An 18,365-nucleotide genomic window follows, 5' to 3' on the forward strand; every position below is an offset into this window, starting at 1 on the left:
CAAGTTCACCTGCTACACACGGCGCCTCCCAGACTCTTTGTCACCGGACCGCCCGGTACAGGTAAAACTGTGGTGCTGCTGCTGATGGCCATACAGTGGCTGCGATGTGATCACCACGTCTACGTTGTCAGTACGTGGAGTAAAAGTCGGGCAGCGTGCACCATGTTGTATCACCTGTTGCTGCAGACAGTAAAGACACAACAGTCAGCAGGTGTATCACCCGGTCAGCCTCACCTCCAGCAGTATCATCTTGATCGCAGGAAAGACTTGGAGAAGGCCGTCAACGACTTGTCACAGGCGGCGAGCGGAGGGTCGTTGTACGTCATCGCTGATGAAGTAGGGTGTGAGTACAGGTGAGTTGTACAGTGTGTGATGTGATGACAGACACACAGGTAGATGCTGTCTGCATTTTCTGGATTACAACTATTTGGTGCTTAACTGGTGATGTTTCCTCAACAGTTGTAACACCTGATGGAGGTGTTGTGTTGTCAACATAGATTTGTTTTGAAGCATCGACTGTTACACAGATTGTGTTGCAACACGTGTCATTATTGTGACATCATTGTCTTGGTGACATCATTGGTAACATTATACACATGATTAGCAAACAGAATCACACATTAATAATAGTACACATTGTAACGCGTGTAGCTACATACTATGTTACAGTCGTGGCTACAGAATCAACAACTTTCGGATTATGTGTGAGTTGCTGCTGACACGAGTTCCTCGTCTCCATCTGTGGGCGGCAAGTTGTTTCCATCGAAACGAACCCGCCGGCTGGCAAGTGGAATATTTAACCAGACCCCTCCGCTCTCCTCCGGCCGTCGTCAGGGAAGTCAAGCAGGACGAGAGGATCACTACACACTGTGATGTACTGCCGTACAGTGAGCGAGGTGTGCCCGACCACACAGACGGCCCGCCAGTCACACGACTGTATCACCGAGGTCAGGGTCACTCAGGTGGCAGGCCAGGTGAATGTGTGACGTGCGGTCGTGAGGTGGCCAGCTTCCTACACAGTCTCCGTGTTGGTGTTACAGGTAGGTGTGTGTATTGTGTAGTGTAACGTTGTTTACAGTTAAACACTTACCTATGTGATAAATGACAGGTGAGAAACAGTCTTGTAAATAAGACTGTGTTAGTGACGTGTGTCTCTCAGTTTACGTGATGACGTCACGATGCTATTGTTTATATCCATGTTGACAGGGAGAAGCACAACAACATCTACAACATTGACCTCTACCAGTGGCGGCACAACACCACCCTGTCTACAGTGGAGAGACGTGCTGGTGTTGTCCTGGCATAACGTTACTGACCAGTCGGGTATGGTCATAGGACTGCAAGAAGCGGGTATCCCAGTGCGGATGATGAAGGATGATGACATCGAGGACGTGGCCACGGCCCGCAGTGACGAGTTGTGGGTGGCGATTGGACATCGTGTTCGTGGTCTGGAGAGAAAAGTCGTCGTCTGTCTGGAGAACCCTGATCTAGGTTTATTTAGCTCTAGTTATTTAGAACGGTACAAACGTACCTCTATCCGACTTGATATCATGTCCCGCTGTACGTCACAACTTGTGATTGTCTCCACTGACGACTAGCCGCTAGAAGGTGACTGACACTGACACTGACACTGTCACACCTGTCACCTGCTGTAGTCGTGTGTCAGTCTCTTACACCAACAATTGTGTTTTAGTGTTTGTCCTCTTCTACTCTCAGTCTATCACCACGTCATCACCTTATGATGTAATAGAAATGACGTCATTAGAGATTTTCACATCACGATGTCCGTGTCTCTGTTTACAAAACAACAAGTGTCAACAAGTTTGTCTGTTTCAGATGTGTGTGTGTGTTAGTGGTACTGCTGTGTGGGATGCGACTGTATGTTGTTTAGTTTATTGCTTGCGAGCTTCAAACAAAGAAAAATTTCTATATCTGCTTTAAGCAGAAATAGATAATAAAGATGTATTGTATATATTAGACGCAAGACAACAGTTTTCAAGAAAACCAACTGAAGACATACTGAACATGCCACTTGAATAATAATGATGTTTTTAAAGCAAAAGTATAACAGGTGATCACCGCTATGAGAATGAGCATCTATAAATTTCCTAAATTTATGACCACCTTCCTTACTCAAGCCACACCCTCAGCAAACATCATCAGCAGCAGAGCAGACCATGACAGCCAGGTCGTCTTCCTGACCGATGCTCTCTCAGTGCTGCAGGCAGTCAACAATAACAAACTGCCAGACCTGGAAGCCGAGCTGCTAAACATCAAGTGCCTCAGAACGGCTCTGCAGTGGATCCCATCACACTGCGGGATAGATGGGAATGAGGAAGCTGACAGGATGGCTAAGTTGGGTGCAGAGGACGAGCAAGAAGACAATGCAGTCAACATGTCAGAGATGAAAACCATCATTAAGTCTCTGTACAGGCCACAGCAACCACTGGACAGTTACCATCAGCTGTTCAGACCGGACCAGGTCGCTATCTTCCGCCTCAGGACCGGGCACAACAGGCTGCTTCACCTCCTACACAGGAAGTTGCACCTCGTGCCGTCCCCGAGATGCTCATGTGGAGAGGCAGACCAGACTGTAGAACACATCCTACAGGACCGTAGGAATCTCCGTACCCTGAGGAAAGAGACGTGGCCACAGTCGGAGACCCTGCACAACAAGCTGTACGGGCCAATGGAGACTACACAGAAGACCACCAATTTCATATCAAGAGCTGGTCTCCAAGTGTGAAAGAGGCGAACGACAAAAAAAAAACAAAACAAAAAAAACAAGGTTATAATTAAATAAATATATCGGAAAGGGTTCACTGTAGGAGATAAGGTTTTGAGTAAAAGACTTTGCGCAGACATCTTAATTTGTTTTCATGGTCAGGTCAGAACCATCTGTGGAGTTCTCAGACTTTGCCATACATTACTGATTGGTTGGTAAATTTTGTTGTTATCAACATTAGATTCTTCCTTGTCAGCCAAGGCATGAAATGCTTTCTGCAAGGATCTACATTCTTCCCAAATGATGTTTACATGTACAGTCAGAAAATACATTAAATAAAGCTAGTGGAATGATACTGTTATACACAATAATGTTGCAAGATACTTTATTGTTAATAAATAGTAGAAATTGTGATTGTATTGAAAATACAGTGGTACCTCGACATACGAGTTTAATTCGTTCCGTAACCTTGCTCGTATGTCAAATTGCTCGTATCTCAAAGAAATTTTCCCCATTGAAATTCATTGAAATGCCATTAATCCGTTCCAGCTCCCAAAACACCACCTCAGTTGTTTTTGTTAAGTGTTTTTGAATAAGAAAAAGTGTATTTACAAGAAGAAACATTTATTTATGAATAACAAATACATATTCTATAAAAACATATTAAATTCTTCGTTTGTGGAAGTGTGTGGGATCTGCTTCAGCAAATCACCGTAAATCGCTCGTGCCTTCTCACACATGATGCTTTGTGTTAAGGTTCCTCCTTGAAGCTGCTTCTCTGTCACCCACACAGTCAATAGTTTCTCCATCTTTTCATGGAGAGAAGTCCGGAGCTTAGAAATTATTGTAACGCCCCTAGCTGGCGTTGTACCCTTTATCAACTCCTGTTTAAGCTCAGAACATATCGTTGATGTGCTACACCCGTACATCTTCGCCAAGTCAATTACTCGCACACCTTGCTCATGTTTTTCTACGATTTCGCGCTTTAATTCAATAGACATCATCTTCTTCTTCGGACCCATGGTTACAAAAATAAATGGGATAATGTTTTGTAAATGTACAAAAAGCAAAAATAAACGCGAACCCAACTTATCAAAAATGACTCGAAAACGAGGGAAACAAGCACACAGACTGAGGTCTAGTCTGAGGTGGGAGAAACTGTTAGAAGCTGCACACGACACCAACATCCGCCCCGCATGTTGGGGTCGTGTGCAGCGGTGTAGTGTGCGATTCCTCGTATCTCAAATCTTGCTCTTATCTCGAAGCAAAATATCGCTCGCTCGGCGGCTCGTATCTCAAAACACTCGTATGTCAGGGCACTCGTATGTCGAGGTACCACTGTATAATGAATCTAATTATTTCATAAATTTTGATGCAGGTTTTCTTGTATTTTAATATCAGATAAAAACAATAAAATATTTGTATACACACATTCATACAAACGTTATGATGTGTTTCTCTCTCTCTCTCTCTCTCTCTCACACACACACACACACACAAATACACAAGCACACAAACAAAAAAGCACAGTGTCCTTTTAAGATATAGGAAACACCGTGAAATTAGTATTTGTTGACAGAAGATCTCTGCAGGCCTAAGAGAATTGTCACCAATGTATGTTCACAAACAGCAGAAAACTTTTAAAAGTAGTGTTCAGATACAGAACACAAGCACAAAGTTGTGTTCAAACAGCAGACTCACAAACACACAGATCCACAACTGTTTCCTGTCTCCATCTTTCTCAGTTGTCTCCATTTTTCTCAGTACTCTTCAGCATTTTCACTGTTCTCTCACCTTAAAGAGTCGTGACTACCACGCAGGATTTTTTTCTTCTTCTGAGAATCGGCTTCTCATTCTTGCAGTCTACCCTAAATGTTTTAGTAAAGATTTGTACCTGGCACGCATTTTGCAGCAGTTCAATCGTACCTAAACGAAAAGCTGGCACGATGATAAAACAGGGTTAGGGTTATATGGCAGGTGTATTCCTCCGCCTGAAGAGCAGATAAGGTGTTCTAATAAATACTAAACCGCAGTTTAAGTCTTACATTCGGACATGGGGTATTTACAAACAATAAAATGGTTCCTGTGGTCGTCCTTATTGACCATTTCAACATTTCACAGTAAGTCAGTTCTATATGGAATTAATCTTCTAATACAGTTTGAGCTGCTATCTTAACATTTTAGAGAGAATAGATATATAACAAAAAAAAAAGTAGAAATCCCTTGTAGATATCAAGCTTTGTGCAGTTTTCTAATGTTAAAAATACATGGAAAGGTCATTCAAAACAATAAGTATTCATGATGTCTATTTAATCAGTATTTATGGGGTTTTGCAACGAATTAAACAAGTTTCCATATTTGTTCTTGTGTTATATTGTAGCTAATAATTTTTCGTGAACAGAGATCTCTCAGAGAAAGTGTTATCTTCATAGTCTGATATTTTAAAGAGAGGCAAATTTCGAAGGTACATATTTCTGTGGTACACCTTGGACAAGTAAGTTCTGTTTCATCTATATCTGCACAGAATGGACAGTTATAATCCGATGATAAGCTATTGTACGTGCCTAAGGGTATGGACTTTTATTAAAGAGGCACATACTCTAAATCTGATTAAAGCACTTCTAATGTTGGCATTTCTTAAGTAGTGCAGATGATGACTATCAGTAAAAGAGGATATAAACGAATTATAGAAATGATACCGTTAATGGGAAGATATAGTAAAATATCATTTTTGCTGATAATAGTCTTGGAGTATCTTTTTTAAAAGTTTTAACAAATAGTTCAAGGTGTCCAACGCTTTGATTTTGCAAATGAGTGGGTGTGTGAAATTTTTTTTCATTCCACGTGTTTCACAGTTTTATACTAGTGGATACTACTTGCTAATTAATTACTGTTTGCATTCTGCCCAGATGTCGTTGCCCAATCGGCGCCTTACCCTTGTGTCCATGGCAACTACAAGAACCTGACGGACATCCACCGCAGTGTAGCCTATAAGGCGGTCTACCCAGAACCTTTACTGTGTGACGATGGCCTCACCGCCGGCTGGTACCGGTTTGTGGTCGACGTAGACAGCAAAATGCCTGAGCACTGAGTTGATCCTTTACATGTACGAACGAGAGACTTTTTGAAACTTTATATTTCCTTCCTTTCTTTCTTTGATTTATTCATTCCTTCTTTTTTTATTTTCTTCCTTGTTTCCTCTATACCTGCTTCTCTTTTTCTCTGTTTGTCTGTGGTAAGTACACTCGTGAGATATACACCCTGTCCATACTGTTGTCACTGTACTCTGTGTGTGTGTGCGCGCGCGCGCTTTTATGCTTGTGGATGTCAAACAGTATGTGCATGAAGCTGTATGAATGCTTGGTCTCTATTGTGATACACAGAGACTTAAAGTATAAATACAGACTTTTTTACCACTGTGTTACACAAGTCTTGCGTACCTTGTCTCTATTCAAACCGTTTGGCAGAATGGATTTTCCCTAAGTTATTCCTAGCGACGATCAACTGTCCTCATTGTGTCTTAAACAACATTTGCGTGGGACTGATAGCGGGAAGATAGAGAGTAGACACTAAAATGAACATCTGTGTGTGAACGGAGATTTGAAAACGATTCACTATGGGCACTTTTATGGTGAGAAAAGGCGATCATGATGCCTCAAAAGTCAAGATATCTTTAAATTTTTAAATCTTAACAAATCTCATTGTTCTCGGCTGCATACTGCTGTCCGGTATTTTCTCGTTTATTAACGACTTCTGTGTGACTCTAAGTCTTTGCAATGGGCTTGTCGGCCAACCGTAGTCGGTCACCTGATTTTATTTTATTGGCAGAGCTCTACCCTCGTCTGACTGACCCGCCGATATTCGATGGACCAGTAATAGAACAGAACGCCTTCTACTTCACCTGTGACCTGACCTTCGTCGGCAGTAACCTCAATCAAGCCTTTGAGTTCGTCTCAAAACATGCAGCAAAAATGTATTTGGCTTGTAGAGCAGAAAACAGAAAAATGACCTCATCCACAGTGCCGAAAAAGTTAGTTTCAGTTAAACTTTTTGATCTTTATTATTGTTTTCGTTTTTGATTTAGTATTTCAAAATCATCTTTCTATACAGTGGTACCTCGACATACGAGTGCCCTGACATACGAGTGTTTTGAGATACGAGCCGCCGAGGGAGCGATATTTTGCTTCGAGATAAGAGCAAGATTTGAGATACGAGGAATCGCACACTACACCGCTGCACACGACCCCAACAGGGTCGTGTGCAGCGTCTAACAGTTTCTCCCACCTCAGACTAGACCTCAGTCTGTGTGCTTGTTTCCCTCGTTTTCGAAGCATTTTTGATAAGTTGGGTTCGCGTTTTTTGCTTTTTGTACATTTACAAAACATTATCCCATTTATTTTTGTAACCAAGGGTCCGAAGAAGAAGGTGATGTCTATTAAATTAAAGCGCGAAATCGTAGAAAAACATGAGCAAGGTGTGCGAGTAATTGACTTGGCGAGGATGTACGGGTGTAGCACATCAATGATATGTTCTGAGCTTAAACAGGAGTTGATAAAGGATACAACGCCAGCTAGGGGCGTTACAATAATTTCTAAGCTCCGGACTTCTCTCCATGAAAAGATGGAGAAACTATTGACTGTGTGGGTGACAGAGAAGCAGCTTCAAGGAGGAACCTTAACACAAAGCATCATGTGTGAGAAGGCACGAGCGATTTACGGTGATTTGCTGAAGCAGATCCCACACACTTCCACAAACGTAGAATTTAATGTGTTTTTATAGAATATGTATTTGTTATTCATAAATAAATGTTTCTTCTTGTAAATACACTTTTTCTTATTCAAAAACACTTAACAAAAACAACTGAGATGGTGTTTTGGGAGCTGGAACGGATTAATGGCATTTCAATGAATTTCAATGGGGAAAATTTCTTTGAGATACGAGCAATTTGACATACGAGCAAGGTTACGGAACGAATTAAACTCGTATGTCGAGGTACCACTGTACTTTGCTTCACCCGCCATGTAGAACTTGTAGACTTTACACGAATTACTTAGAAGTGCAAAGACGATTATGCTTTTCGATGTTTCTTGAATGAAGTCGGTTCAAAGCAATAAATGCTGGCGATTTGTTTTCGCCCAAACACGTGCTTAATCAACAGCCTGTGTTTTCAAGATGGAGAACTCAATCCGAAGGATAACTCGCAGGTCTGCACCGTCTCCCTTAGCACGACAGAGTGGTCTCCCGTTCCGACAGTTCAATGTGAGAAAGTCCTTGATATTTGAATGTTTATTGTCTCCTTTTGTGGGAAGGAGGGTGGGAGTAGTTTTACAAAGTTCACTGTCATCGGCTTACATTTATTTTAGCTCAAGAAATGTTAATATTTCTGAAAATAGCTCTAGTCCAATCTAGTCCTATTTTTAAACTCCCACTTCTGATAAATTACATAGAGCTGAGCTTTAGAGAATGCAATAAATTCAGCAGAGCAGAAAGGGGTGAGATAAATGGAATATATATCGACCTGTAATGCCAATTTTTGATTATTTCAGTGGAATATCCCTTCATTACGTCAGTGAACGTGAGGAGGTCAGAGGACAACACCCAGTTAAGATGTGAGGTCAACGCTGATGCCTCAAAGCCCACAGCCAGCTTCCGGATGGCCTGGGGTGTCGATGGCGACTGGCTTCGAGAGCTGGTCATCAACAGTGGACATCTGGAGGCTGCTATTAGTGTGTCGGACGTTAGTCACGCTCATCAGGTCTGTGACAGATACCGTCTGCCTGGCTGATTTAATTACATACACAGACACAAGTGACATGTTTGAAAGTCTAGAATAAGTGTAGAACAAGTGATTTTGTTACAAACTTATCAGTAAAAATGTGTGTGAGAGAGATTGTATATAAAAATAGGAATGTGTGTATATATATTTTTTTTCTGAAAGGGTGAATGAGTGTAAAATCTTGACAACATTCGGTCGCATTTTGATTGTACATATGTACTACACGTTTTATAGTTTATCCATAGGCGATGTTAGAATAGCTGTGATAAACACACAGTAGCATGAGGTTTGTAACACTTGCAGATGGACATTACTTTATCTACTCACAAAGACAGGTAGACTGGTGTTTGTTCTGTTGACACTCACACAGCAGCACTTTGTTTACTCTGTTTTCTAGCAAACATAGTTTTCATCTTTATAGCGGGATCTTTGCACATTTACAAGTGGTTTACTCTGTTTGTTCACATGTACAGGTGGCTTGTCGTGTGCGCTCAATTTTCACTGACCGTGGTGTTGTCAGTCCCTATATGGTCAGCAATATTATCTCAATGGCAGTGAGTATGGAGTCTTTATATTTTCATTAATTTTTTTTTACCCCGTCTTTCTCTTTCTCTCTGGGTGTGGATGTGTCACACATGTCTATGCATGTATACCTGTAATCTTTATCCTATACACATGTGTCTGGATCCTGCTTCAAGCGGACACTACAAAAAAGTTGCTGTTAATCATATCTAAGTACGCGAAATGTATAATTCCAGTGATCTTTCTGTTTTTTTCAGGGTCCCTGATAGCAGGAGAAAAACTGTCACAGTATGACGTGTCAGGAAGGTTTGATGAAAGTTATTTTTTGGATGCAGTAATCAGACATCAAAAATGTTGAAACATGGAAAGTGTTTTCTGTACGTCAATGTTAACAATAAAAAAGGTTGTAAAAATGTTCTTTGTACGGTTCTTAGCTCCTGAGAATATCCAATATGTTATCTAAGTATTCAGCCCATTGTTTGGTGAGAGAGAATCAATGTTAAGGACCCGACCTCTTCTACACAACTCACTCACTCACCGGATACACGTAGATTAGCCGCCACTGTTTGATTAACATTGATGGCATGGTATCCCTTGCGGTCTACAAATTCAACTCTTGTTCAGTTGGAGCCTGAATTCTAATCAGGTTCCCGTTGATAAATCCAATTACTGGAAGTGCGATGTATGTCTTTTTGTGTCATCCCCACGACCATAATTTGGCAATGCCTGGTCCCCAAAACCAAACACTGGAACTTTCACCACAATGCGACTAACAGTTTACTGGTTGACACACAGGTATCTCCGTCCTCTGTGAAGAAAATTCCTTCGTAAACTTGGAGACTTTGTATGACAAGCTGCTGACAGACTTGCTCACTCCATCTTAGGTTGTATTGTTGCCTCACACAACACCTTTGTCTGACTCCTCCTTGGGCCGTGCGTTTGTGTGTGTGTGAGAGAGAGATAGAAGGCGCTGCTACCGATGAAGATAACACCGCTCACTCAGGAAGCACGAAGCGGCAACAGAAGGTCATCGCTAACGAGCAGTGTCTTTAATCTAAAAGGAAAAGCTGACAACAACGATGTGAAAAGAACGGTAGTTAACCTTTTATTAATAATAAAATAACTAAGCGATAACCAAACAAATAACCAAATAACTTGCCCTGGCTGCCTTACAACGATCAGAAGGAAGAGAGTTGTGAAGGTCAGTGAGACACACCTGTAGGCTACCTGGTGATAAAACATGGCTACCCTTCACATTGCTGTGTATGACATCTTTGGTATGTAAGTATATGTGACCACTAGCTGTATTATATATATACAATCACTAGGTCTATACACGAATAATATGTGACTACACGATAAAGCACACTGCATCGACTGTGTGACCTTTTCACAGGCGAATTGTACGAAGAAATCACTATGGCGGGATGTAAGAAGGAGGCAGTTGATAGAAAGTTGTGTGTAGGTGGACACGGTATGGTGCAGACAAAGACAGAGCAACACAAATGAGTGTAAATACACAACAAAAACACAGATCAAGAGGAGACTCAGATCGAAGAACAAGAGAGTGCAGTCCCCTTAAGTCAGTTAGGCGAATGGACATCACTGTCGGTTTAACTGTCAGCTGGTCTCAGTATATTATTTCTCTACATTGTCGTCAACAGACATTTTGTTTGCTATTTTCTAGTAATTTCCCGTGAAATGTAATCCAGGCACTTTACGATGACGCGCTCGTAGCAGACGAACCTCAGCGTCAGTGTCGCAGGCTATTTTATCCTGCTGTAGAGGGATAGGGCAGATAAAGATCAGCTGACGTTTGTTGTGTTTGACGTCACCAGTCGTCTGCTCAGCGCTGTTTCTAACGTACTTGTGTGGCTGTTGGCTGTCCATTGCCTCTTCTATCCTTGTGCGCATGTTTCTTGTGGAGCAAAGCTTGGAGATGAAAGTGTCCGATGGTGTCGGCGCTGGCTATTATTTCAGCCCCAGCCAAATGTTGTTGTCAACCTCGGAGTTCAGCGTGTCCTGGTCAGTCGTCTGTCAGCAGCAGGCTGTGGTGGACGTGCCAGGCGGTGCTGACCGTAGTACATGGGTGCCACTGTTGGACAAGATCCATCAGTAAGCCGTTTGGGTAAATTAACGAGTTTTTTCTCCCCTCATTATAGAATTTGGAAAAGATCTGATCACAACTACCCAGTACATATCATAACACGTCATCATAACACAAAGTTACTTTGAATTTAAAGCATTGAAAGGTCAATATCACACCAGAGAGAATCCTCTTTTATCACATCTTGATAATTGGTATCACTAATCTAGTTTCTCTTGTATATGGTGCAGATATGAGTGCATGTGCATACTGTTTTATTATGTTAAGTTTTGCGTGTGCATAGAATTACAACAAAATGTTTCGACTTCCTGCCTTTCAATAACTTCTTGCATATGAAGGTTCTTTAAGATACATTATAATACAATACTATTGCCTTTATTAATAGTCTTTAGGCCTACAGTAAAAATTGTAGCAGCGATGTGATGGCTCAGAACCGGGAACTTTCTTTTTTTCACTGCTTTCCGCTTTACACATCCGTTCTTTTCTCTAGAAATGACGTAACACACGCAAGAGCTGATGAGAATTTCTCGTGATAACTGTGAAACGTGATTGGTTCTGGTGTGTCATGTGGCGTGACTGACCAATTGAACGCATGTTGCCCTGGAAAGATCTAGATGCAAGCTCAGCGCTTTTCGCTAGAGACTTTTGGGAAGAAAACATCAAAGTGACTTCGCAGTTCAAGTCTTCGCGCACGTGGACAGAGCTAAGTGACGTGTGCATGAGAATCGTACTGGAAGTGTGATTGTGAGTGTGACAGTTAAGGATAGATCTAACTCACTAGTTATCTAGATTAGGATTAAGGAGTGTAGTTAGGTAAACAGGACGACCTAGGTAATTAGCCAAGTTAGGGAATCAGCTTCTTACAACCTTGCCTGTTCTTCTCGTATTCCGTTTTGGTAATTTTAATAATCTTGTCGTTGATTAATAATTTCTTAAATATACTAAATTATCTCGTGCTGTTATTTGGGGTGATGCGTGCTGGGGGTTCAGCAAGCTAATTAAAAAGTGTAGATCAGCAGTTTAGAATAGGCGTATGCGGGAAATGTCGAAGTGATTTCGTGAGTGCATCGACGGTGTGTTAGACCGGGTGACAGAAATCATAATACCCTTACCCAATCTACGGAATCCTGCCCCAGAGTTTACGACAATCTTATTTGTATTATCGAAAATAAATTGTATGTTTATTTTTCACACTAAAGTTCCTAAAATTGTTAATGATACACACTGATGAGGGTGAATAGCAGCAAACATTTGTATGCATGGGAGCCCGGAGAAGCTGTTCGGCCTGGCTGGTGGCCTTTAAAGTTGTCGGTGCTGTCGGAGGTGAGTAACTCGCTACTCGTCAGGAAATATGGCGGCCTTCCCTGTGTTCAGCCACCACCAGCTGGTGTAACTGACCTTTTAGTGGTGTGGTGGCTTGAGCACCTTGTCGATCCACAGAGTGAGAGTACACAGTGAAACACAGGTATCTCCGTCCTCTGTCAAGAAAGTTTCTCTGTAAACTTGGAGACTTTGTGTGACAAGCTGCTGACAGACTTCCTCACCTCCATCTGTAGGTTGTAAATTGTTGACTCACACAACACCTTTGTCTGACTCCTCCTAGAGCGTGCGTTAGTGTGTGTTAGAGAGAGAGGAGAGATAGAAAAGTAAAAAAGAGAACAACAACAATAGACTGGTATAGGAAACATGAGACGTTTCAGATCACAAATTGAGGCCTAAGCCTGTGTTGCTAGTCTGTGTCCTGTTCTACGACAGACGCCGCATAAATGATGACAAACATACTTCACATATTGAACCTAGTCTGTTGTAATTAATAGAAATAGAAGAAAAGCAGTGACGACAAGAACCAGGAAGAGGTTGACAAGATCACACCAAGAATGTTAGATGAGAAAGATGACAATTGCGATAAAGATGACAAAGATGATAGGACTGTCGAAAACGAGTACAAAAAGCACGTACAAAAACAAAAGAACAACGGTTACTAGGTGGCCTCAGTATGAAACAAAAAAACTTCTTCCTCCACGACCCACCTATAGCTTTGACCTAATGTAGCACTATTTTCTCCTTTCAAACTTGAACCCGTAAAAAGGATGCGCGCTCTAGTACAGTCCCTCTCTTAGCAAATAACTTTGTAATCATAGTACAGAGTAAACATAGACTCGCATACCCACACACACACAGATTTGCGCAGCTTATCGTCCGATTATCGAGAAACACGCACTCACCAACGTGGCTTGTGATAGTGTCCGGCGGTCACCCGCTCCCAACCAACAGTACCGGAAGCCCACTCCCGTCTCACACAGACCCTTGTGGTCACCAACCGGCTACTGTACTTGCTCCAGCCCCACGAATTTCCACTGGCTCCTGGTGGTCACTCCTGGCTGCTGTGTCCACTAACAGTACCAGTCTCTCAGTCCACCCCTAGCTTGTGGTCACTCCTGGCTGCTATGCAACACACGGCACCTTGCCTACACGTACGGTCTACAAAGGCAGGCACAGAAACATATCTGACACTGTCATTTGTTGTGTCGATCATACGACTTCTAAATGTTACTGTGTGCGAATAAATGCAGCCGCCTAAAACCAAGAATGTATGAATCAGTTTTTTGAGCACATGACAGTATGTTGTGATATTTCTTTCACGTGCCCCTAGTAGCCCTCTGGGAAAAATTAAGTATAGTATTATCTTATCTTGTAGCGTGGTTTCGTCACTTTGGATGATCGCCACTGAATCTTTATACTTACGTTATAACCCTGCCATGTCTTTTTTGCATCTACCTTTTTCAGTGCTTTCTACTTTCACACCCCCCTTCCCCCTCTTTATCGTTTTGCATGTGGCATCTGTTTTCAGGGCTGGTTGTCTTGCTGTGATATAGCCTTAGTTGCTGGCTTTGGCGTAAAATACCAATTCTCCTCACACTTTTTATCTTTCGAACTTCACGTGCATTTCGAAAACTTTCTTTACAATTTTTTGCTCAAACATTCTGCTTTCCATGATTGATTATACTGGATGAAAGCTCTTTATCAATAAAGGTTTCTTCTCATAAAATTTAAATCACTAAATCGGAAAAGTTTGCTTTCCTAGAGTCTCTTTGCCATGCATACGATAAGAAGGAAGTAAAAGTTAGGCAAACACATGAGCGGCCAACGCATTAAGATCATGAGTAAGTGTGTGTATAGGGGGTGGGGGCTGTACTGGACCCATTGGCTCACCTGGCGCCTTGTATACATTACAATCTTTACAATACGTCGGATTCTTGGCATAACATTATCTACATCCGCATACAGACCTAGTAATGTATTCTTGCGCGTCAGCAGCCGATAAACTAGTCCCTGGCTGATGGTCCAATATAAATACTAGCAAGCAGATTGATTCTACATCCTACCATGGGGTGTTCACACACAACGAAATGGTTTCTTCACTCGTTCTTGCTGGCTTCAGCAACTCTTCACAGTACGTTGGTTCTTTAAAGAATTAATCTCAGACATTTTTTGTAGTTTTTAGACAATATTATTTTTATCACTTTTCAGTTTCAGCAATTTGCGTGATACACTCTCGGCCGGAATGTTGCACATGAAATGAAAAAATGCGATAACTTCTAGAACTTCAGAGCGCGAGAGAAAATTGTTTTTCAAAGATAGTGATGTTAAATAACATTATAAAATAAAAAAAAATAACTTACAGATCAACGTCTTATTTATGACAATCCTCCGAAAAACTGATGAAATGAAGGTGCTGGAATTAACCTATTGACTCTTATTGTCTCTATTATTTATCGAATGTTATAGGGATTTGAATCTTGTTATACAAATCTGTATGTTGTAAAACATAAAAATACAATGCTAATTACTCGGCACTGGCACTTATAGATTCTAGAAAATGAATACTACCATCACGAAAAGTGAAGAAACTATACTAAGAAATCAGATACAAGGAGTTTCTAAAGCACAGTCAGCTGTACATAGTGACTTTTGTCAGAGAGAAGATGAAGATCGTAACCAGTGTCACGTTCCGCCGGTACAAACAATAATTCGCATTCAGCGCATTCAGTGGCACTCCATCTTTGAAGGGAAGCAGGACACACCTGTTGAAAAAGGACATGCTAAATTAAAGTGATACTCAAGGCAAAATAAAACTGCTTAGAATCTCGTAAAGAGTAGGATCAGCTTGAACCTCGTCTATTTTCGCGTCTGTTCATATGGAAAAAGTTGAACTTTTTGTAGCATGTTGTGTTTAATAAGACAAATTACATAGGACTCTTTTGTTTACTTAAACGAAGTCTCGTTCTCCGTCACGTGACCTTATTACATATGACCAAGACTGCTTACAAAGTGAAAAAAGACTGTTTTCTATAATTTTTAAAACTGTGCTTTGAAAAGTTCACTTTAAAACCTAAATTAACTCACGTGACACGAAACAACACCGATGACGACGCCAAATCCCAGCAATGACCTCAGACACTTCCTGTAAACACCATCTTATAAATATTTGTTAATCTGAGAACATTGTTGAATGACAAAATGGCGGAATCAGTGCGGTCTATGTTATCGGATTTTCTCAAAACAAAGTCTCTTATTTAATGAGAAATGTGTTCTTGTCAAGTGCTTTTAGTGGTGTTTGTCACAAGCACTCATGTGACTTACACGGGAGCAGCCGTCCTGACCTCTTGTTATGCATGTGGCTCTGAGTGTGTATCTGTCTAGATAGAAAAGAAGGCTTTTTCTAGAGATATCATCTGACTTAAAAAAATAATTATAAATGATACATTTCGTGGGTTTATCCTGCTGATACTGTCAGATTTGATATGTCAAGTGTTTTGTAGGTTTATCCCGTTTGTTAGAACTGCCAGAACTGTGTGTGCTCCTTGGCAAGGCTACTAGGAGGATCCCAGCTTGCAAGAGAGGCAGGCAGGTCTTGGGTCCCCTTAAGTAAGGATGTGAGGAGGTTTTCTTCTTTTTGATGTACGGATTCTCCATATATGGTGTTGATATTTAGGATAATGGTGTATGTACAGTGTATGTGCAAGAGGATACTTATATTCACACATGCTGCATGGAGTGTATGTATAGGTATGTGTGTAGAGAATTTGAGAATAAACAGAAAACATTAGATGTTTCAAACCACAAATTGAGGCCCAAGCCTGTGTTGCTAGTCTGTGTTCTACGACAGACGCCGCATGAATGATGACAAACATACTTAACATAGTGAACCTAGTCTGTTGTCATTGTCGCGTGTCAGCGAATGTGCTGTCACCCTTGTACTTATATTGACACAAGCTGCATGGAGTGCATGTATATGTATGTGTGTAGAAATTTGAGAATAACTTGTCTTGATATTACTTATTACTGGATTATATGTACAACTGTTTTAGAATGAACTGTAGTTATTTTTTGAAATACTCACACCTTTGCTGAAGCTAAGCCCTTCAAGCAATTAGGAATCAATCAATCGGATACATACTGAAATACCTACTTTCTGAATCTGAATCTTACATTATAGAGTCTCATTTGCACTAGTTGAAGTCTTCATTTTCTACAATTAGTTTATGAGGTTATATGAGCACACTCTCAGTTACTGTCCATGTTAGGATGTAAAATAATGATGCTGTACATCTGACATATTTGCATTATCGAAAATGAATTGTATGTTTATTTTTCACACTAAAGTTCATGACAATGTTAATGATGATCGACACTGATCAGGGTGAATAGCAGCAAACATTTGTGTAAGCTATTGTTTCTTTTCCTTTACCTTGTCTTTCACAGTAACGAGCGCCGTAACATTCCTCCTTAATATTAATTACTTTGTAGTTGTTTGTTCCCAACAATTGCTAATGTCAGGACGATATCGTGAATGTTGGCTGCATATCAGAGGATCTTTGAGAACTTTCTCTTCGTCGCCAATGGATCCAGACTCAGGTTCAGACCGCATTGTTTTAATTCTGCTATACTGCTCCTTGTCGTGAACAACTTGTCATAGGTGGAGACACCAATGAAACTAAGCATGATAACATTAAGTTCATCAACGTGATGTTGTGATTACAAGCTGTTAAATGTGTTCACAACTTGAAGAAAAAAAGATAGGATTGACTTTTCTACAACAAATTAAAACATACTTAAGATGTATACACACTTATTGATCTCACTGACACCCCTAGTAAGCTACGATTCGTATATACACGACACAGAAACATAAACACAAGTTTGTAAGAGTAGACAGCGAAACACAGGTGTCTACGTCCTATGTTTAGAAAGTTCCTCTGTAAACTTGGAGACTTTGTGAGACAAGTTGCTGACAGACTTGTTCACCTCCATCTGTAGGTTGTAAATTGTTGCCTCACACAACACCTTTGGCTGACTTCTCCTAGGGAGTGCGTTTGTGTGTGTGAGAGAGGAGAGATAGAAAAGGAAAAAAGAGAACAACAACAATAGACTGGTACATAAAACATGAGACGTTTCAAACCACAAATTGAGGCCTAAGCCTGTGTTGCTAGTCTGTGTCCTGTTCTACCAGAGACGCCGCATGAATGATAACAAACATACTTAACATATTGAACCTAGTCTGTTGTCATTGATAAAACATTTAATGTCTTGTAATTTCTATATAAACTAAACAAGACATGCCTAATTATCTGTACATAAATTATTCTGACAAATCTCCATAAAAATCATGTCAATGCTTTGGAAAAACCCGATAACATAGACTGTGTTAGAAAACATTTGTTCACTGCCGACCTGTTATGATTCCACCATCTTGACATCCTCTTTATGATCAAGTTGATGAGGGGTAAGTCACATACTCTCAAAAATATGCTTTTTTATGCTTGTAATTGCTTTGCTTTAAAGAAAGATAAGTCATTGTTATTTCGTGTAGTCACACCAATGTTAATATGAATGCAGTGAACACATGAACTACTTGAATACAGCGACACCACAGACTAGCGGACCTCAAGTGACGACAGACTGTAAGTGTTTCTGTCTTCAGTCATTAACGGTGTGAGCAGTGAGAGACAGTGTGGTTAATGTAGAAAATGTATTTCTACCCATTGTCTTTTTGTTGAGGTGTTTAGTGTGTTGGTTGCTTGGTTAGGACAAATGGTCGATTCTGTAGTTAAAACAGGGACAAAACATCATGTGCGGGCCAAGCTGGCACATCTCCCCTGGCTAGCGCGACAACCATCTCGCTGCGGTGTCCAGTGTCGGTGTCAACTTCGTCCGAGCACCTGACGTGGACG

General features: G+C 41.0%; 3 protein-coding genes across 3 annotated transcripts in view; all 3 read left to right on the forward strand.

Moving 5' to 3' along the window:
- The window catches only part of LOC112554923 (von Willebrand factor D and EGF domain-containing protein-like), a 535,332-nt gene that overhangs the window by 270,141 nt on the left and 246,826 nt on the right, over window positions 1-18,365 (forward strand). The window lies entirely within an intron of this gene.
- Window positions 1-18,365, forward strand: part of LOC112554925 — a 153,139-nt gene that overhangs the window by 99,094 nt on the left and 35,680 nt on the right. The gene's annotated exons all lie outside the window — the stretch shown is intronic.
- Window positions 7,828-9,341, forward strand: LOC112554955. The gene is made up of 4 exons (XM_025223039.1): window positions 7,828-7,984; window positions 8,272-8,480; window positions 8,975-9,055; window positions 9,281-9,341. Exons 1-4 carry the CDS (start codon window positions 7,840-7,842, stop codon window positions 9,287-9,289), a joined length of 444 nt encoding a protein of 147 aa, XP_025078824.1. The 5' UTR covers window positions 7,828-7,839; the 3' UTR covers window positions 9,290-9,341.

The sequence above is a fragment of the Pomacea canaliculata genome, linkage group LG14 (genome assembly GCF_003073045.1).
Source record: "Pomacea canaliculata isolate SZHN2017 linkage group LG14, ASM307304v1, whole genome shotgun sequence".
NCBI lineage: Eukaryota > Metazoa > Mollusca > Gastropoda > Architaenioglossa > Ampullariidae > Pomacea > Pomacea canaliculata.

Coding starts and splice junctions, on each gene's coding strand:
- LOC112554955 (XM_025223039.1), top strand. CDS start 7,840: ATGCTGGCGATTTGTTTTCGCCCAAACACGTGCTTAATCAACAGCCTG. Junction 7,985..8,271: donor TCCCGTTCCGACAGTTCAAT/GTGAGAAAGTCC, acceptor TGATTATTTCAG/TGGAATATCCCTTCATTACG. Junction 8,481..8,974: donor ACGTTAGTCACGCTCATCAG/GTCTGTGACAGA, acceptor TCACATGTACAG/GTGGCTTGTCGTGTGCGCTC.